The following is a 22,059-nucleotide window of genomic DNA, read 5'->3' as shown; positions in this document are numbered from 1 at the left end:
CATTAAAATTTCTAGATACATGAATATGAGTAAATTCATCTATAATAACTCTATATTTATATAATTCAAGATTCATAAAATGAAAATTTATTGAATCTAGATTAACGTGAATGTAAATTAATTAAGAATTAATAACACTTTCATAAATGACAATAATTATATACTATTTATTACATATCGAAAAACAAAAAGTAATGTATTATTGAAATAATTGAATTGTAAGAGGGTTAAAATCGTCCAAACAATGATTCCCTCTTAATGTGATACTTTAAGTGCAAAAAATAAAATAAAATAAATATAAATATATATATGAGAACAAAATATGATTTAAATCATCATTAAAAACGAGATATACTAATTAATAAAAGGTTAAAGATTAGCATTCGACAAGCATTAGTCTATGTGTACAAAATAATGCTTCATACGAAAATTCCAATCCCAGAATACTCACATGGGGTGGATCCCATGTTAGTAAAATATTACTAAAAAAATATCTATCTATCTCGCTATTGTGTGTGACCTGTAAAACCCCTGTGAAGGTACACCTGTATGACAAGAGGGTCTCAAAAAATAATTGCTACAATAAACAAAGATTGAAAAATTTAACTGCAACTAAAATATAGTGTAACAAATAAAAATTATGTTGCCAATATACCACCCTTATCTTTTCCCAATGCTCAAAGCGAAATAAATCCATCGTATATTTTAATGGTGTTTTGAATCTATTTTGTCAAACAACGGACATTTGCCATTAATCAATGTGGCTTGCCATGAAACATCCTTAAATAATATCTTGATTAATTAGGAATATCCCAGTCCAGTGTGTGTATATATACAAGGCAATTAGATTTCAACACACTCATCATCATCCTCATTATCCCAGTCTAATTCAAAAGTGCCAGCTGACTTCATCAGCTCCGTTAATCCAGTTATATCCTCCAGATATGTAGGATGGTTAATGGCTTCAACTATAAACTCCATCCCCCTGTTCTGATACTCCGATACCACCTGAACAAAATTAAATTTCACAAATGAAAGAAGAGACATCAACATAGCAATTTCAGGAAAAACAAATGTCAAAAAATGCTTAAAAAACATGTTTCAGGATCCATATTACATGATTGTTGCAAAAAGAAAGAAAAATGATCGATAAGAGTGGAGTCATAACCAAGAAAATGACCAGGAAACAAGATTGGCAAAATATACTACTACTGCTTAGTGTGTGCGCCAAGGGGCCGATACTTACAGTGGAGCTACATGCTGTGCAACTAGTTGAGGCATGACCCACAAGTGTCATCTGAGAAAATTGAGAGAGTGAGCCTCGAATCTGATGGGGCAAGATACCAAGAGGTTGCTCGGTGCTTGACGAATCAGTTGAGTTTGCGAATTCAGCTTTGGAGAATATCCTGCACAAGTACAGTAGAGCAAACGAATTCTGTATTTTAAAGTTCACAACTTTTGCCTAGCATTACAATTTGTAGAACTTACCCAGAAGGATGGTGCAGAATTCCCACAAGAAGTTCAACTGCAAGTGATGATGCAATAGGAGCAAGCCCTGGACGAGTAACAGTGCATTGCTGATCCAAGGTCCGATTGGTGGTTGACTGCACAGAGACCATAATAATCAATGAAATTGAAATAAAAAGAATGTGAGAAGTGAAAACCTTTTTATCAATTTGCTTTAATTATTACATCAACTGGAGCAACCACGTCATTACAGAAGTAACAACCCAATCTTTGTCTAGTCCCATTGTCATCGAGGGAGACAGTTCCCATTTGAGCAGATAAATCAGTCATAGTTTCTGCTTTTATGTCATGGTTAGAGCTCAGAGGACCAGCTCCATGACGCATAACTAGGAAGCTGTCGAACCCTAGAGCTGCAGTAATAGTGATCTGAGAAGAAGCAAACAAGTTTGTTTCAAAAAGAGTATACGGAGAAAACATGATTTCCTATCTGAAGTTGGAAATCCCAAACGAGATGACACCAAGGTATAATCAAGAAAAAACAAAAAGCAGAGGAAATATGCAAAAAGATTGCATTGGAGTAGCATGAGGGATAAAATTCTCAATCTTGAACTGAAAATAGGATTAAACTAAAGAGATAAACCTTGTTAGCACTGGCACAAAGAAGACTTGGGAGCCATCTACTTTCACGTGTATCAGTTAGCAAAAAGATGGCATCATGAGAATCAATCAAACTGAGCAGTCGTCTGCATTCCTCAATAACACTATTTTCTTCCTGGCAAGGTACAGCATGCCCAGGCATTGGAATGGACATCACAACACCTTCTGCTTCCTGAGAAAAAAAAGTGATTATAATTCACATCCAATTGTTGAACAAATAAAACCAATAAATATATTTAGGGAGAAACTACTTACAACTGCAGGGAAGATTCGTTTAAGACTCTCCACTGCTGCTGTCACCTTGTATTCACCACCATTCAAGCAGTTGTCCAAGGTATACAGGGACTGCCGCAGTGGATTAGACATAGCCACCTTGCCACTATCAAGCAGGGTAATTTTCCTGACACCCCATGCCTGCAAAATATAAGCTTTTGATTACCCAGCCCAACAATGATACAATTTTAACCAAGAGTCTTGAATGTTCAAATGCTAACCATAAGCATTCGAGCAACTTGGCATCCAAGTGTGCCAGCTCCAAGGAGAAGGCATTTTGCCGAAGACAAGATATTGAGGTTTAATGAAGGCAAGGCACGCCATCTCATTAGCTTCAAGTTCAGATCTGCAGCTGATATGGCCAACCTGTTAACAATGAGCCACGAAGCACTAAGGAAAATACCAACAATAGTGTTCTAGATGAAGTGATAATTTATAGAAGATACCTAGTTGGATCCATATTGTTAGCAAGGCTGATAAACCTTGGAACCTTTCTTCCTCTGCTACTTTCCCAACCCACAGCATTTGGCATTTTATGATTGGTTTTCCAACCTAAATGAAGTTCACATTTTCAGGAATCCCTGATCATATAATAATTTCAATTACCTATGTAAGAAAAGTGAAATCACGAAAAGAGTATGTTCCTCAATTACTCTACTCTACCTTGTGAATTTGTTATCAATGCTTCACCCACCAAGGAAAGTCCCAGATCCGCAAAACCACGGTTCTCGCGGTAGCATAAAAATGGAACTTTCTCAAGACCCCATCTTACATGAATATATAATAGGAAGTTTCGAAGAGGCCAACCAGGATTATTTGGAAGATGACAAGGGTCATAAAATCCAAAGAGGATCTGCATGGAATATAGACATGCGTTCATGTAAGTTATATGTTTCTTCCATTATGATCATTCGAAGCTAATATAGAGTTCCATTTGTTTATAATAGGACTTCAGTCATTTTAATTAATATATAATACCATAATCATATAGATATAGGTTTCCTAATATGTAAGTGGTATTATATTGACGTACTTTATGACCATTACTTCGGCAGTCGTCAAAGTCAATCAAATGCCTAATTGTAGCAATTGAGTTCGAATCAATAGAAACCAGGAAGAATGGAATATCTGCAAGAGAATAGAGGATTTGAACCACCAATACAAAGAAAAACATTGACAACGGATTAATGAATACTCACGAAATCTTTTACCTGTAGTTGAGGACAAGTTACGCCACTCATTACAAGCAGCCGCTAGGGACTCAGCCTATAAGCCACAACAATATCTTTTAAATTTAAAGCAATGCATCATTGAGCAGTTAAAAGTATTCTCATTATTCTTAATATTGGTATCACCTCTTCTAAGCTAAACCAGTGGGAAGCTGGCTTCAAAGTAACCAGGGTTGCAGGAGGATCAAGCATTAGAGCAGGGAAAGCAAACCAGTAACGAAAGCTCCATTTCTTTAAGTCTGCATATGAAATAACAAGGAATCTTAAAAGAATTCTGCTATCCTCGTCAGCTTTTCCCGAATGAATGTCCTCCCAGATCTGACATTTAATGAGAAATAAGGTGAAATGAGATGCATATCCACCACCTCGGTAATCCACCTTTTATCTGGTTACACTAGTAGTTTCAAGTACGGCATGGAGAGTATCCCAAACAATTGAAAAGTTTATTACTTAGAATATTGTAAGAAACAAATTGTTTATCGAATAGGACAACTAAGCTACCTTCTCCGCTTCTGCCTTAAGTAAACTCTGCTTGTCAAGAGCCTGGAAGCCTTCATATGTATTTGTATTATAGAGAATGCCAGGGACATAACACCTATTCCTATTCCCACGGCTTAGTTCTTGCATCGATGATTGTTCACTTGATTCGGTAGGTAAAGATTCGGCAAGAAGAGTTAAATGATTTGACACTTGATGATGTGAGCATGGTGCAAAACAACCTGACATGAAATCAGAAGAAACAATACTATATGATGTGATGCTTTTTATTCATCAGGAGTGAAATCAGAGATGGGAAACAAAGAAATACAAGAAATATAACAATAGCAAAGATTTAAGACCAGTTCATGGTTGGCAGACCACTTGTTTTTATGCTCCCATTATTTCATTGTGTTTGCACTGTAGTTGATATAGCCCCATCAAAACAATCCACAAAAAAAGTGTAAAAATTATGGTTGCATATCATATTATTCAGTACCTATATATGGATAACGGGGCATGGAATGCATATTGTGAACTTCGACAATTATCAAAGAGCCAAACAAACCTAGATTAAGAGATAATTGAGCATGTCATGACCTTGTTAGGATCTCATACAAGACTTTATGTCCGATTGCTCCCTCTCTCTCTTTTCTTTTAATGCTAAAAACAGCCTCTAACCATATGGAACCCTTCTAGGAACCTTAGTGTGCCACACTCTCACAAAAATATTTTCATTACCCAATAGTCAATGCCATCCTTTTATCACATCACCCATTATTGTTTATGTCAAAATTACATATAGTCCTTGTTTGATGGGGATTAAAATCAAATTTTTAGCAAATTTTGATAAAAGTTAATAAAATGTGTGGCTGAAAAATTGTGCGTCCCATAAAATATGTGGTTAAAATTAATTGTTGTCTTTGAATTTGATTAAAATCTAGATTTTAATCCCTACGAAATAGGGGCATAATAATGTTTCTTATAAATTTTCAAACGACGTTACATTTGCTCCAAGATTGACAAATACGAAAGGATGTCCAAGAGAATTTAAGGCTTTCAGGCCTTGGCAAAGCACTTGGGCCCAGCCCTGGGCCTCCAAAAAAAAAAAAAAAAAGGCACCAATATTCAACCTATGATATGAATTATTAAGCATGGCAGAGAGATTGTCAGGTACTGAATATGTCGTTTGAGTATTCATTTTCACTATATTAACTTATTCTCTCTTATGCTTATACGATGGGTGAGTATCTGTGTACTTTACTTAACTTTGCGACTTTTGTTTTTAATTAATTTGAATCCTTATATTCGTTGTCCAAATGGTCCTCCACAGTATTGTAGCCAAACTGTATATGAGGATACAACACCTGACCTGTTGAAGGACAATAAGCTTATCCATGTGGCAATTATAATGAGGGCTAATAATTAGCTTCAGATGAAGTGCGACAATATGCTTATCCATGTGGCAATTAGAGAAGAATGCCCTATCATGGTTCATTGGATAAGGAAGGTTAGAAACTGGAACCAACCGTAGCATGGGCTTATATATGTTATTTTGCTTAAGAAAATTTGTTCTTATAGCTTCGATTCTTTTGTGCAGTTACATTTTTTTCTGCAACAACAGAGAATACATTACAGGCCGTCGAACATGGGAGGCTGAAAGATCTTATCATTGTATTAGAAAGGTATGGAATTATTTGCAATAATTGAGTCGGAAACCAAAAATATACCTTTATGTTGTTCTTTTGTACTTTTTGTTGGTTGTTTTCTCCCCTCGAAGGATAAAAACAGCTAATGAAGATAATAAATCTCTCTTCTAGTAATGCCTTCCTCCAAAGCTTAAAACCTTGATGAAGTTAGATTTCTACGATCAAATCTAACACATCTTGTTCCTCGACCAGGGTCCCTGTCCTTCTGTTCAAACTAAGATGTGTTGATCTATACTACTCGAGTTTGTACATTTAAGCGGGTAAGAAATTTATTCTTTTATGGGAACTTTTTTGTATGTTTTTCCGTATGAATGGCTATATAGAGGACAGACAAACCTATGGAATTTGTGTTGTTCTTAGAAGTGGATAAGAAAAAATTGTTTTGTCCATGTATACACTACTTATTAGTAAGTTCTGATTTTATCTAATATTGTAAGCATAGATAGAGTATTTTCATTCTTGACATCCTTCTTACATATGGAACAGTGGAATCAAGGAAAAAGAGAAGGTGAACTGTCTACTTGTTAGGTAATACCCTGCCTCTGTTGCCTCCACCAAAAGAAGTTTTTCGAAGTTGAAGTTTATTAAGTCTTATCTTCGATCAACCATATTACAAGAGAGTTGAGTTGATTAGTTATGATTTCTATTGAAAATCATATGTTGGAAAAACTTGATTAGAATAGTTTGATTACTAAGCATCTAAAAATTGTGAGAGATAAAAAATATGTCTTTTGAATTGTACAAAGTTTTGTTTATATACAAATATATTATTTATTTAAATATCTAAGAATTGCTACGCTGGTTAAAAAGAAAAAAAAAAAAAAAAGCATTATCTTTAAGGGCTTTGTAATAATTAGTCACCTAGGGCATCAAAATTCTCAAGACCGGCTCTAAAAGCAATGTTAAAATTTATGCAAACACCCTGTACCTAAGAGCTTCCATTTATATTTTATTCATCAATTTCGATACTATAATTCACAAACTTCATAACTCTGGTTAATACATTCATTCATGATGCAATTATTGACAATATCATATTTCATAAATGGAAAACACACATTTTTCCATCACTTTCTAGTTTACACTACCCTGCCTCCATCAGAGGAAACATCACCAACACATAGATCCACAGATGAGACAGATCAGTATGAACCCTTTCTCTCTAGCTTAAGCTAAACCCTACTCTTGCAATGTGTGCAAGCATACCCTAGGGCGAAGCATGATTTGTGATATATTCAGTTTAATCTTTACCTGGTTACCAAGACAGAGAATAAGCCTAAAATATCGCAAGATGCAAAATTCCCTCCAACAAATTGCAACCTTCTAATGACAGGCTATAAACAGCAAAAAGCAAGGAAGACTTCTAGGCATGCAAATGTAAGTGAAACGTAAGACAGTTTACCAGTTATTGGTATTGGAGACTCATCGAGTCCTAGCTTGTTGAGCTTTAACGAAGACAACCTATGCCAAAAACCCTCATCCACGGCACTCTGAAAGGGTGCAAATTGAAGAGTGGCTTCCTTCCCATGGTCCACCATTCTGGCCGGTCTGATTTTCTCTCCAGTTTAATTTAGTTTAGGTGAAGAAAGGTTCCTCCAGCAAAAATATCTGATAAAACATGAATAAAAGCATAAACATAATTTAGAACTGACAAGAAAGAATCCAAATCCGTAGCCAGACGAGGTACAACACATTAGGCTCGGGAGTTTATGTGAAACATGATAATAACTTCTAAGAACTTAAAATCAAATTCTTAAACCAGTAAAAATTGAATGAAAATAATTAATATCTAACCAAGTGACGGTAATCTTGAGTTCCAAAAACTATTTCAGCTCATATTGAAGGCATATTACATCATCACTTCAAGAATGGTGAACGCAACTATACGACAAACTACCGTCTTCGATATATGACTCAAGACTCGAGATTCTGGTAAATTTACCCAAAACCTACAGACTCAGATAGGAAATTAAGAGGAAAAATCGATGCAACGTCTTGTAATTCCATAGCTTAATTCAAAAAAAGAAAGTTTGCCTTTGATTATGCATTGAATTCCCAAAAAAGAAATACATAAAATTGAGAAAGAGATGCGGGTACCTTACGATGGTTCGGATGCCGTTAAGGTTAGTTCCAGAGTTAGTCAAATACAGATGGGGCAATCGATTTTCATTTTTTCCGTTTAAAATGTTATCGAAAACGGACCGGAAAGTCCGGTTCTAACTGAAACCGGGGCCCAGCCGGTTTAAGAAATCTAAGCCCCCTTATTGAGCCACATTATTGTAAAAATGAAAATGAAAAATATAGTCGTTATGGACTCCACACAAGAAATAAAAAGTTAAATATAGTGACTTGCTGTGATGGATAACGATCATATTTTCTATTTTAATGAGAAAATAATGAGGCTCAAACATGATATATCACTTAAAATGAAAGATTCTAAATATAAACATTACAATAAAAATATATTTGTCTTGATACAAGCTTAAACAAATAATAAGCTTGTGAAAATTTACTCTTTTTCAAATAGATAGATAAGAATTTGAAGCATAAAATGAAGTAATAAATAATATATTCCGGATAAAACAAGTAATTCTTAATATTAAATTGACTGAACGTTTTGTTTTGATTTGGTTTTTAACGCCTTTTAACAATCTAAACCTAAATTAAACATTTTCCAAAAGGTTTGGTTCATTTTTGAGCTATCGAAAATAACATCACGTTGATCCAATTACCGAATCCAAAACTGCAATTTCAATTCGATTTGACAAGTTGATGATGTTTTGTTCATCCCCATTGCTAAGGGTTAAAAGGTTAATATTGGCATTTTAAAGAAAACTTGATTTGTTTGACTAAAATGTTTAGTATATATATAATAGTTATTATCTTTTTTAATCAATTTGGTAAAATCTATATTTCTTTGAATTTAAGATTAATTTTTACTTTTGGTTCAATTTCGATCTAACCTGGTTCGACTTGTTGACCTTTTACACTCTTTTTTCGAAGTTAATATCCAGATTGAATTTAAAATATTTTTATTTCTTTGGTTTTAAGACCAAAACACCAGTCCAAAGACTAGCGGCAGGTTATCTAACAAACTTTGTTTAAAAACATTATTTCAATTTAAGCTATATTTTGTTCAAGGATAAGTAAATGTTCAAATTTAAGGGTATATATGAAATTGAGCTGAAAAATCGATGCAACATCTTGGAATCCATAATTTAGCCCAAAAATAATAAATAAATAATAAATAAATCTTAGAATTGAGAAAGAGACTCGAATACCTTACGATTCCTCGTATGCCATTAAAGTTAGTTCCAGAGCTAATCAAATACAAATGGTTCAATTCTAACTGAAATTGGGGCTTAGCCAAAAATCGATGGACTTTGGTTAAAATTTGAGAGTATCTGATAAATGTATAATGTACATTTTGATCATTTTCGTTCTTTTTTCAGTTCTTTGCATTTTTTTTATGCATTCAATTGACTCCTAGAACTCTCCAATCATCAATATACCAATGGAATAAACTTTTTAAAGTTTACATTGTAGTCCCTAAACTTTAAAGTTTACATAAATGTATAATGTACACTTATCTAGACCATTAAATTATATAAATTATTATTGATTTTGATGAATTGTGTCTTAATTCAATAAATATTTCGTTCTTTGGAGAAACTTGATGCAAAATTATGGAATTGGACGAAAGAAGTGAAATGGGCCAAAATAGAAGAAACTAAAGTTTAGGGACTACAATGTAAACTTTAAAAAGTTTATTCCATTGGTATATTGATGATTGGAGAGTTCTAGGAGTCAATTGAATGCATAAAAAAAATGCAAAGAACTGAAAAAAGAACGAAAATGATCAAAATGTACATTCTAAAAAGTTTAGGGACCAAATTGTAAATTTAATCCTAAAGCACCATATCGGGCGTAGTAAGCCATACCTTTTCCAAACTCGAGGACAATATGGCCTAGGGAAGTGCGTGACCTAGATGCCCACACTCGTGCTTGGCGCAAAATTGATGTTGATGGGCTAGTTTCTTTTTATGACTCAAATTCCTTTTGATATGAAATTTTAGCAACTATTTTATTTAATCGGGGTCGCTAAGGACAAGATGCACCACGTTTGAGTGCAAAGAAGATGTCTAGCATGAGAAAAAATGGTAATTAACATAAGAAGTTTGAAGAATCAATGCCCGATTTGAAGATTCGGGAAGAAGTTGACTTTTCATCTTTCTTTCATTGTTCTTAATTCCGGGTGATATCTATTGAATTCTTTTTGTGTAATCGACATATGAACAGGCTAGGTTAATTTTCTTTATGTATTGGAAGAAGATGGATCATTTTACTTACTTATTTTAAGGCAAGACTAGTAATTTAGTTAAATCACTGATAATCTTGCAAATTTAAATTTATTATTTGATTGTAGTACTGAAAAGCTCACAATAAATTTATAAAACACTGCAAGGTTAACACACAAACAATATACGTTAAGAATAACATGTGTGACTTCTGTAATCATATTGAAAATCGTGTATTTCAATGCGTTCTATTTCATATGAATTCGGACTAGAATATGACCGAATTATATCTAGAATAGACTTAATTTATTTTAGGATAAAAAGTTAAATACCATAGGATTATCGATTTTCAAGAATTGCAAGAATAAAATTGGATCATATGGTTAACAATTGAATTAGATAATCATAGACGGATCCGTAGTCCTATATACTCATTTCATATAAGTACACACCAAGACTTTTACATTATTTGTAGAAGAACATACTTTGAATCCAATATGACACTAGTACGCTTTGTTTAAAATTTATTTCTCGTGAGACGATATGCGTAATTCATTATGTATTATTTGTCAACTATCTCCTACGCTTGCGAAATTTATGTGAACATATGTACTCCTCCTAATATGGAAGTTATGTTTGGGTTCTCAAAAATTGGGAGATTCTCCTATTAGTATTATGAATAAATATTAGGGAAACTTGAACTTTCATTCTTAATCTTTATGAAATGCAATAAATCTATTTTTAACATTTTTAAGATATAATTCGTCATCAACCTTTTAATTATGCAGCAAAACTCATTATTCCCTCCATTTTAGTCATCAAACGGCATTTTTTTGTTTTACTGTTTTCTTTTATTTTTGTTTATTTGAAGAGAAGGGTAAATATGTCGTTTAATGATCAAAATGAAGGAAATAATGGCATTTGCTACATAATTGAAATGTTTGGAGATGAATTATATTAAAAACAGGCTGAGAAAGAGTAAATTTGTTACATTTTGTAAAGGTTGGAAACGAAAAATACTATTTTTTGTAAATATTAATTGTTAAATAAAATTTTAAAACTCCAGTAAATATGATAGAGGAGCAGTACGTATGCATAAAAAATTTGGAAAATTAGCGCTGTGGTACTAATTTACTCCACGCTCTAACTCTAATTCTTAATTTGTTGTCCATATCATTAATTGGACTCTGATAAATCTGTGGGCTCAGTCTTCACCTTTGGCTAGTAGACTTGGGCCCATCTTTTGAGTTTTGGGGTTTTGAATTGATTTGATAGCGTCCTTTGAGTGCAGACAGGTCTTAACATAAGTCATTCCAAGAATCAATCAACGTGCGGAGAGATTTTTTTACAGAAGTATTATATATTACACACAACAGTAGGATGGGTGTTTATTTTATGCTATAAAATATTCACATGAGATCCATCCCAATATGAGGACCCTGTAGAACTTCTGTGAATTTATTCCTTGTACACGGGGAATAATATGGCATTCCAGATGGAGTCGACACACCCAATTTTAAGATGAGGCATTTTCAAGAATGTCTAATTATAAGGGTTGGAGTTGAAAAGTGTACTTTTTTTATAATCTTTGCAAAAATGTCCAATTTTTAGATCAAAATGTCTACTTTACCCTCATGAAAAGATTAATCAATTTTATATCACTTTGGCACAATTTTTAAGAAGAGCATATAACTTCTACGAGAAGGCACAATAATGTTGCTATTACCTAGGTGAGTCCACTTGCTTATATTTTTAATTATATTTTAATCAATTTTTCTAGAACAAATGAAGAAGAAGCAAAAATTCCATTACCATATACGAAGAAGTATATGATTTCAATTTCAAAGAAATTATTTTAAGAAATTTACTGTGGTAGAAATTTGAAGCTGATTAGGCTTTCGTCATTTGTCGGTAGAAGGTATATTTCTTTGAACTCTATTTCTTCGAACTCTCATTTTTTTTTATAAGTTTTATTTAGTAGTTGCTGTTGTATATGTTCAAATCTCAATTTTTTGATATAAAGTATTTTTTTCCCTTGGATGAAATTATCCTGAGTATATATTTTTCGTACCATTCATCTTAAATAACTTAGTTAGATAATATACTTCTATATTTAGAATATTATTTATGGTGGAATAAATTCTTGCAAAAATGGTGGTTGAAGTTGAAGAAGATGATAAATGCATGAAATCCCGTCATTTCATTCTCGACATTTTATAAGTGTCAATAATGATTATAAACGTCGAGAATGATATTTATACTATCATTCTCGACACTGTTAAATGTTGACAATAACATTAAAAATTTGAGTAAGTTGGTAAATTTTTGTGTAGAGTGATTCACATATTGCATGCAAGTAGCATTTTCGTTTTCGATTTTCATTAGTGGTTGACAGTATTGTTGTTTATGACATGCAGATATGGGAGATGTTAAGAGATTTGTTGTCTCGTATGGTGGTAGATTCGTCAACATAGACGACGGGTGGAAGTGGTTAGGGAACCGAACAACATCAATTGTTGTTCGACATGATATTACATATGAAGAGCTTGTACATAAATTATTCGAGAAGCTGAATGTTGATAGAATGAAGTTCCGAATTCAATTGAAATTTACAGTTCCAAACATGAATATACCCCCAGCTGATGTAGCCGACGATGAGGATTTGCAATGGTTTATGTCTGTTCACACAGAAGCGGCGTTGTGTGTAATTGCAGATGAATATAATGCTGGAGAGCACGAACTGCATGTCGGAGTTGAGCATTTGTCACCAATAGAAGATGCATTGTGTGGACGCGATGAAGTCAGTATGTGCGAACTACAAGAGCCACAAACGATTGATAATATGGATGAAAGTTTAGGTGAAGGCAATTTGTTTATTCGAAATGCAATTGAGTCGATTGATGAAGAAGACATTGTGGAGAATCAGATATTCTTTAGCAAACGACAGTTATACACAAGGCTTCAACTTAAGGCTTTGAAAGAGAAGTTTCATTTCAAGGTTAAAAAGTCGAATCCTAGATCTCTTACTGTTTGTTGTGTCGATACTACATGTCATTGGCTAGTACGAGCTTCTAAGATAAAAACTTCAGAAATCTTTACGATTCGAGAGTACATACCTGAGCATACATGTTCTCTAGACGTTCGACAAAATGTACAAATTCACGCAACGAGTGCAATAATTGGGCATCACATAATGCGAAGGTTGGACGATACAAACCAATCATACGTTCCTGCGGGTATTATTGGGGATATGGAACGTGAGTTTGGTGTACGGATTACCTACAACAAAGTGTGGAGGGCTAAAGAGAAGGGACTTCGATTTCTTCGTGGTACACCCGAAGAAAGTTTCCAAAAATTGCCATCATATTGTCACATGTTAACCGAGAAAAATCCAGGAACTATTGCACACATTGAACTCGACTCGAATAATAGGTTCTTGTACTTCTTCTTAGCGTTCGGGCCTAATGTACGTGGTTTTCAAGAATACATGAGGCCAGTAATTTGTGTTGATGGAAGTCATTTGAAGGGCCAATATAAGGGAACACTACTAGTAGCTGCAGCGGAAGATGCTAACCTACAAATATATCCTCTTGCGTGGAGTGTTGTCGATGGGGAAACAAATGCATCGTGGTATTGGTTCTTTGCAAAGTTGAAAGATGTCATTGATGATTCAAACCAGCTAGTATTTGTGTCGGACAAGAAGAAGAGTATTAAGCGGGCAATTACGAGGTTGTTCCCACTTTCTCACCACGATGCCTACATCTGGCATATCGAGAAAAATCTTATTGCAAGGTATAGCAGTAGCAATATCATCTTCTTATTGAAGCGGGCAGCGCTAGCATACCGCGTATCGGAATTTGATCAGTTTATGACACAGATAAGAACCATTCCACCGTCAATGGCATCTTACTTGGAACATGCCAGTATATCCACCTGGTCACGGGCACATTTTGTTGGTAATCGGTACAACGTTATGACGAATAACATTGCGGAGTCACTGAATTCATTCCTAAGGCGACAAAGAAGTTTCCCTATAACCTCTTTAATCGAAAATATTACGTCATTGATGCAACGATGGTTCTACGAGAGAAAAAGTGCATCTACGAAATGTAGTACGACTGTGACACCAAAAATTGATGATGAATTGAGAAAATCATTCGACGCCGGTGCAACTTTACCAGTACGAAATTTGGACGAACTCGTTTTTGAGATAGGTATAGCTACCAAACTTTGTACTGTTGACCTTATAGGTAACACATGTTCATGTCGAGAGTTTCAGATGCGACAAATCTCATGTTCACATGCATCCCGAGCTGCTTGCGTAAAAGAAAAATCATTGTATGATTTGTACTCCTCTTACTACACCACAGAATATTGGCGAGCTGCGTACAATGAAGTACTTCACCCCGTTGGCCGAGAGTCAGATTGGGTTGTTCCTCAGTCTATTCGTTCCGTCGAAGTTTTGCCCCCGAATATACGTAGAGCACCAGGTCGACCTCCTACCCAACGTCAACGGTCAAGAACTGAAAGGTCGACGTTGAGACGAAAATGCGGCCGATGTGGGGGTTCTGGACATAACAGGCAAACATGTCAGAATTCGACATCTTTAAGTGACACGTATATTTGAATGACATTGTGTATTCTGATCGTCAAATGCCCTGATAACATGAATTATCAATGTTTTGAATTTTTTTCTTTTGTATTATTTGCTTTCTACCTCTTATTTTAAATGTTGTTGAATATATTTTTGACTTCTACTTCTTTCTGTTTCTTTCTTCGTTCTCTCTTGATATCACTTATTTGCAATTGCTTATTGTAAAATTAAATTTGTAATATATTTTGAATCCTTTATATGGATTCCTCCAATTTTTTGTGATTTTTCTCTTATATTATTCTAGTCGTTCAAAATTTTATAGCGCACAAACAGGAAAATTCGTATGGGCATTCACTAAATACAAACAACACTTCATTTTTGAATGTCAGACTGGATACAAATAAGAGATGCCAGGCTTAGGGTATAACTACCAACAAGGGAAATGGTGCTTACATATATTCTTATGAACATTTCACTACGATATCATTTTGTTCATCATATAAGTGAATAAGTACATATCTATTTCATCACTGGGATTTTCTTAATCATTGTAGACACAATGTGGTAATGGATACAAAAGCAACTCATGAATGACTCGTTCTCCTAAGTCATTGGAGCAGACAAAATGGTAATCACAACAAAAGGAAGCCATAACTCCAATACATATCGTAGACAACTATTATACAAAATGGTGATCACCCAAAAAATTATCCATCGCCTATATGGATTTTATAGCACTACTATATATACGTAAACATTTCACTTACGATGACTGCATCTTCTACATATCCTCCACGACGGACAAAGAGGACATATCACTGTCGTACTCCTCGTCGGAACTTATGATGATCACATCTTCATTTTCGACGGGAACTGCTCCAACATTTTCATCCAACAACACATGATGTGCTTCCGGTTGGACCGGTACTGGGACGATCTCACGATGAACTTGAATTGGTTCAATTTCGTCGATTAGATTCGGAAAAGGGATTGGTTGAAAGCAAACCCTACGATGACAGTTCGAAGGTTGACGAACATATGGAACAAAAATATTGCTTTCATCATCCGAGTCCGAGTCAATGATGAACCGGTTGTCCGCGGACGACCCAGGGGGGTCGAAAGTGATAGTAACATCAAGAACAGGAGTATGTTGAGTTGATGAAGACATAATCAATGGAAAAACTAACTAGTGCTATGACTTTGTTAAATTCTCGTATGTACATATTTAAGTAAAGTCCAATATTTTATACTGGAGAAACACTTGTCCGTTGAATGCACGATAAGATATCTCACCAACCAATATGGTTGAAGTCATTGATGGTGATTATTTTACAACTTTTTTTCACATCAATATGGTTGAGAACGTACTTGTGCTTGGCATACCAACTTTAACTGCTATAGTAATTATAAAGCTGCTTGCTACAGTTTTCGCAGTTAATACACCATTTGGTTGCCTTCACTTTAAGTTAAATTTGGTTGGATCATATTTATGTTGACATTTGATGCCTTCTCGACATTTGTAATGTCATTATCAACATTAAATAGTTGTTAATCTCGACACTTGACATTACGAATGTCTAGAACGACACTTGGACCAAAATACGATATTTCTCTACATTTCTTCGATTTTCGGACGTTTGATATGTCGTTCTCGACATTACATAGCCGTGAATCTCGACACTTGATATTTCATTTGTCTAGAATGACACTTCGAGAACATATTACATACCACCATATAAATCGAAATATGCAAATCACTGTGTAAACCAAAATACATTTTACGTGCCACCACATAAAACCAAAATTCATGTTATGTACCACCACATAAAGCAAAATACATATTGCAAAAGGCGGTATCATGAACCGACTGATCATCAACAGTTACACAAGCAAAGTACAGCTAAGCCACGACAACTGTTTCACTATCGGGGATAAAGAAAGTATTCGTTATTCAAAAAATCGACCGCAATCTTTCTTCTGTATATTGACATTCTCTCTGCTGAAACTGATTCTATTGGATGCCCAAGAACGAAGCATTCTATATACTTGAGTACAAACATTATGTAATTTGGCCTGTACAATAAATGATTTTTCGTTAGTCGAAATTAGTATATACAATAGATTAACTACGGTAGTAAATAACAAGAGTTGAAATGCTCACCCATTGTTCGCACACGGTAGATAAGGTATAATCTCCATCTTCATTCGATCATCTATATGTTTCTTTATATCTCGTCTGGTGGACAGGGGTTCACACTGCAATAATGTTTGAACGACTGTGCATGTTGCTTTTGTGTGAGCCTTGATTGTATCAGGTGTGTGAACATTATTGCTACAGTCGTATATGTAGAATTTCCATTCACGAATATTGACCAGAAACAGATAACATTCATTGCCTGGATATGCACTTGGAATTAATAAATACTTGCATCCCATCCACGAACGACCAACTACAGGCAATGTACCGTTGACATAGCCTTGTAGGCGAGTTCCATCTAATTCACTTGTCTGGTTATATTCCATGTGCCACCTCATTTGCTGACAACACTCCTCTTCAAATTGAAAATCCAAAATTGCATATTTTTTATTGACGAGAGTACAATCTTCATTCATACGCTGCCTCAATAACTTCAGCTTCAGCTCAATATGCTAATACAATAAATATATGTAACATATATTATACATATTAACTACGAAATTAAATTTATTGTGATTGCAAACCTTCACTCACCGTAATATTCAGATCCTTTGTCGGATCCATTAAACTTTTTAGCATGTCTCTTCCATAGACATTGCCATGGCCATCGTCCAAATATGCACTGTATAACATAATTTAAATTACTGTCAAATAATTCAACAAATAATTTTTCACATAGATATAATAATGTGTAGCATTCGGACTATTCAAAATGAGTTACATTTGTTACCCAGATTGATTTCTCGATATCCAATTCCTAATGTCTTTGTACTTGTTCATGTCGTAGTCTTCTAAGGGACGGCCTGTGGATGATAAAGCCTGTGTGTATTTCATCTTCTTTTGCCTTTCTCTTCTCCGCATGTCAACACTTTCTGCTGGTTGAGACGTTGATGTCTCATGCGGTTGAACAGTAGGAGTTGGACTTGCATGGAGAGAAACATCCTGCTGCATGGAACCTATAATGGCTTCCATGTTGGATTCCCAGTTAGATAATCTGTTTAGCATATTCTCATTCTTTTCGTCAATGTAAGATCTGACAAAACATAAACTTGTATCAATATAAGACTATATGTGCTCCTGTTGCTGCTCGAACAATTCTTCTTATTTTCGAAGAATCGCCTGATAATGGGCTTCTTGTTGTTGCGATTCCTGGGCCATATGAGTGCTAAACATATTTGATAGAGAATTATCCATGTATGACTGCATACCACATAGCATGTAATCTTGCATCGATTTGTTATGTTGTTCGAACGGTTGCTTTTGGCTTTCAAGGATATCCTGGTTCAGGGCTCTGGATTCTTCAACAAATTCTGCCTTCAAGTTGCCACACAGACTGGACACATCTGATATCGTATGTTGCCTGTACATACCCAACATTTCTTCCATCGATCTTCAGTTACATATCTGGAGGCACCAGAAGCAGAACTAGGCCCAACTCCAGTTGAAGTTCTCGATGTGCCACGACTGGTCGTTTCTTGCACACGGATGTTATCCGATATTTGTGGTACTACATTATCTACTTCTCCAGTGACAATGGTATCTAATATATTATGTTCATCGTCAGCCGGCAGAGAAAGATTTGTGTACCAAAGTGTTTGTAATTCTTCCTCTGTAGGCTGCAACACTGGAATGACTTCGATCTGTAATCATAACAAACTATCAGAATCCATTTGTTTAATTGAACTTATTAATAATAAAATGCGAATGTCATTGTACATTGAAAATAAAAAATTCATACATCTTGAGTATCCAAAAATTGCTTAACAACCGATTCCTTCAGTATAGTATTAGGCCTCCAATTATAGATTCGTGGAATCTGCACCATTCTGTGTTTACGGCGACCAAACTTTTGTCCAATTTGTGGAAACGCTTCATATATCCAATACTGTAACGTAAAAAAAGAGAAATGTGATGTATAAATTTTATTTTTTGTACAAAGAAATTATACATAATACGTAAGTAATTAGAATAGGAACATAATACCTAAAATGCGAGTGGATAACCTTGTAATGCATACTTACATTCTGTCTGTCCACTCTGTTGCATCCTTATTATTCTTTCCAATTGTGACTCTTTCAAAGAATTTAACAAAACGAAATATGCTATTCGGCCACACGAATATGTAAGGAACTCATCCAGATGTTCAACCATGTCCAGAGTTCTATAATCAACTTGTCGTGAAGTCGGTTTCAACACACACTCAACCAACATAACTAATCCCAACTTAAATTTATCTTTTGTATCTTCACACATGTGGAAAGTTTCAAAAAGCATCCTATTGCTAATTTTTTTTGTGCCATTGAAGTATTGATTTCTAAGACGATGGTTATTATAATCAATTTCTACGGATGGTTCATGGAAAGGTAGTCCAGTAATGATGCAAAATTCTTGCAAGCCAAACCTAGTAAGATGGTCATCTAACCGAACCCAAACTTCATTGTTTTTGCCACAATGCACAAGTCTCATTATAAATTCATGTACCAACTTACTAGTAAATTGTTCTTCGTCTCCTTTGAAAACAGCTCCATATATAAATCCATAAAAATTACTACACATCAAATAACATTGTTGATTTGCATCTATGAAATTTATAAAATCTTGAACGTATTGACGATTTGGATACTGAAGGATGGTAGCAGAAAACTATTGTTCCAGAGAGAGAACGTATTCTAAAGACATCTGCATCAATTATACAAGAATTAATACTTTTAAGGAACTGTAATAATTTTTTCAAGAATTTATATTTTCATTTGATTGTACACATCTATTATAGTAAAACAAATTACTGTTAATTGTACAATTAATTATTTAAGAATTAATATTTCCAAACAAATATAATTTTTTTCACGTCTTTATACTAAACAAAATTAAAATCAAAAATTAATATTTTAAACAAAATGTGATATTTTTGTTTATAAAACATATTACCAAAAAAAAAATATTCTACTAGAGAGTTGCTCCGTGACACTCTCGAAGTGTCACGGAGACAGTGACACTCCGTGTCACGGAGAGCAGCATGGAGATGCTGCTCTTCGTGACACGGAGATCAAGTTTTTTCGAGTAAATTGTAGTTGAAAAATATTTTTCTTTCAAGATATTCAACTAACTGCTAAGTAGCACAAATATTAAATACAAATTTTGAATTACTTACCTTTTCTGACCAAATTAGCGTCTTTTTTGAGTGAATGTGGAAAATGTTTCCGGCTAAATGAATGTGAGAATGAAACTTGAATTAAAATGTGTAGAGAGTGAGTGAATTTGACAAATAATTGTAGCTAAATGTGTGGATGGGGGAGTGAATGAGCTAAAATTAATTAAAACGTATGAAGAGTGAGTGAATGTGAGGATAATGAGTGAACGAGAAAAAGTAAATTTCATAACCATTTTGTTGTGTTACAATAATTGATCATAAGCAAATTTTTTTGTTCTAGTTCTCACTCTGTTTTGGGGACCCTCCTTCACTATCTTTCCCTTTGTTTCCATATATATATATATATATATATATATATCAGTGGTTTCTTTAAATTTTATTGTGTTGTAATTTGACAAATTATAAATTTCTTTTTAATTCATTTTGTTCCATTAAAATTTTATATTCACAAAAAAAAATATATTATCGTTTTGTACAATTCAAATTTTATATTGAAAAAAAAATGTTCGATAAATTTCTTTAATTTATTAAAACTGATCGAGTTAATCAATTTTTCCTCACTAACTGCTAAGTAGCACGAAGTTTATTTTATTTCCACATACATGATTACACAAAATGACACATATGTTCACATATTATTGAAAACAAAAATATAAGGGACGTTAACATTTATATTGAAACAATATATTTCTTGACATTTCACTCATTTCTTGACATTTGACGTGTTGTTCTCGACATTAAATGTCTGCTAATCTGGACACTTGACAGTACATTTATATAGAACGACATTTCAACTAAAGTATAGGATTTTTCCACATTTCATTAGAACATTGACATCTCCTACTCCACTATATGAGATAATAAAGTTATAAACTATTTTCAACCACCGGTTTACATCCACAAAATATTACATACCACCATATAAACAAAAATATGCAAACCACTGTCTAAACCAAAATACATTTTCCGTACCACGACATAAACCAAAATACATATTGAAAAACCACCATATAAATCAAAATAGGTAGACCTCTAAATTCTACGCATCCCTCTTACCCCTCTTGTGACCAGATCATGTGTATGACGTCTTTGTGTTTACACTAGCGTTCTTCAGCCTCAACGATCAAGGTCTATGTGTAGGTGGATCAGCTGCCATCGAAGGTCCAAAAATGATGCTATCATGAACTAGTTGATCATCAATGGTCACACCAACTGTAGGTACAACGGCTGGTGCCTCTTTCACAATATCACAAGCAATATATACTGACCCAAGTACTCCAACCCCACCTCCTGACGTTATGGACACATCAGGGATATTGCAAACAATTGGTTCGGTTGCCTCTCCGACATCCTGTCTGTCTGCAGAATTATTGGGAGTGCAAACATCATATCGGGGCTCGTCTCCACTGCGGTCGTCATGACCAAATCCACCACACTCAGCACCAACATTGTGTTGTCCAATTTCTGTAGCAACTTCATCAAACCTTCGTCGAAGAACATTCATCTCATCAGTGACATGATTTCTCAAACCACACACATGACCTCCCAGATCATTTTGGAGACTAGCGAATCTTGTGTTTATTTCTTTCCTCAAATCCCCCATCTTGCTCTCAAATGCCTCCCATTGCTCATTCAAGATAACTCTTATCTCATTTAAAGACACGTGTCTTTCAACGATGGGATCCCCATACTCTTCTTCTCTGCCTTCAACCAGATGCAAACCTCGATGACGAGGTCCACCTTTGTTGACTCTCTGGGATTTATTTGGTCGATGGTTGTTGTCATCGTTCCGTATGACATCATCGTCAACTGGACAAGCTTGTATTTCTATTGATTGAGCAACAAGATCATCTAAAACGGGGTCGGCTGCGTCTTCCAACGGAACTAGATCGACGAAGTACGGCTGTAATTCTTCTGCAGCAGTTGCCCACAGCGTAGCCCACAGGTACACCTACAGGAGAAGAAAAATAGGCGAAATGAAAAAAAATATATTGCGTAGTGTAAGGC

General features: G+C 34.6%; 2 protein-coding genes across 4 annotated transcripts; one reads left to right on the top strand and one right to left on the bottom strand.

Moving 5' to 3' along the window:
- Positions 1-622: 622 nt before the first annotated feature.
- On the bottom strand, positions 623-7,985 carry LOC111412171 (ubiquitin-like modifier-activating enzyme atg7). Of its 3 annotated transcripts, none has more exons than XM_023042969.1 (15): positions 7,910-7,985; positions 7,215-7,420; positions 4,128-4,345; positions 3,753-3,944; positions 3,609-3,663; positions 3,431-3,525; positions 3,061-3,250; positions 2,844-2,949; positions 2,619-2,763; positions 2,380-2,538; positions 2,108-2,296; positions 1,693-1,893; positions 1,489-1,604; positions 1,247-1,406; positions 623-1,008 (listed from the first exon to the last, which is right to left on the bottom strand). In XM_023042969.1, the coding sequence occupies exons 2-15, from the start codon at positions 7,348-7,350 to the stop codon at positions 844-846; spliced, it is 2,127 nt and encodes a 708-aa protein (XP_022898737.1). In that variant the 5' UTR covers positions 7,351-7,420; positions 7,910-7,985; the 3' UTR covers positions 623-843. The 3 variants fall into 3 exon arrangements, with proteins under 3 accessions (XP_022898737.1, XP_022898739.1, XP_022898738.1); XM_023042971.1 differs by having other exon boundaries at positions 7,915-7,932; XM_023042970.1 differs by lacking the exon at positions 7,910-7,985 and adding an exon at positions 7,607-7,853.
- On the top strand, positions 7,900-15,298 carry LOC111412648. The gene is made up of 4 exons (XM_023043577.1): positions 7,900-7,935; positions 11,402-11,405; positions 12,528-14,727; positions 15,259-15,298. The coding sequence occupies exons 1-4, from the start codon at positions 7,900-7,902 to the stop codon at positions 15,296-15,298; spliced, it is 2,280 nt and encodes a 759-aa protein (XP_022899345.1).
- The last annotated feature ends 6,761 nt before the right edge of the window (positions 15,299-22,059 follow it).

Source organism: Olea europaea, chromosome 16 (genome assembly GCF_002742605.1).
Source record: "Olea europaea var. sylvestris chromosome 16, O_europaea_v1, whole genome shotgun sequence".
Lineage (NCBI taxonomy): Eukaryota > Viridiplantae > Streptophyta > Magnoliopsida > Lamiales > Oleaceae > Olea > Olea europaea.
The sequence above is the reverse complement of the archived record's forward strand: the minus strand, read 5'-3'. Positions and strand labels throughout refer to the sequence as shown.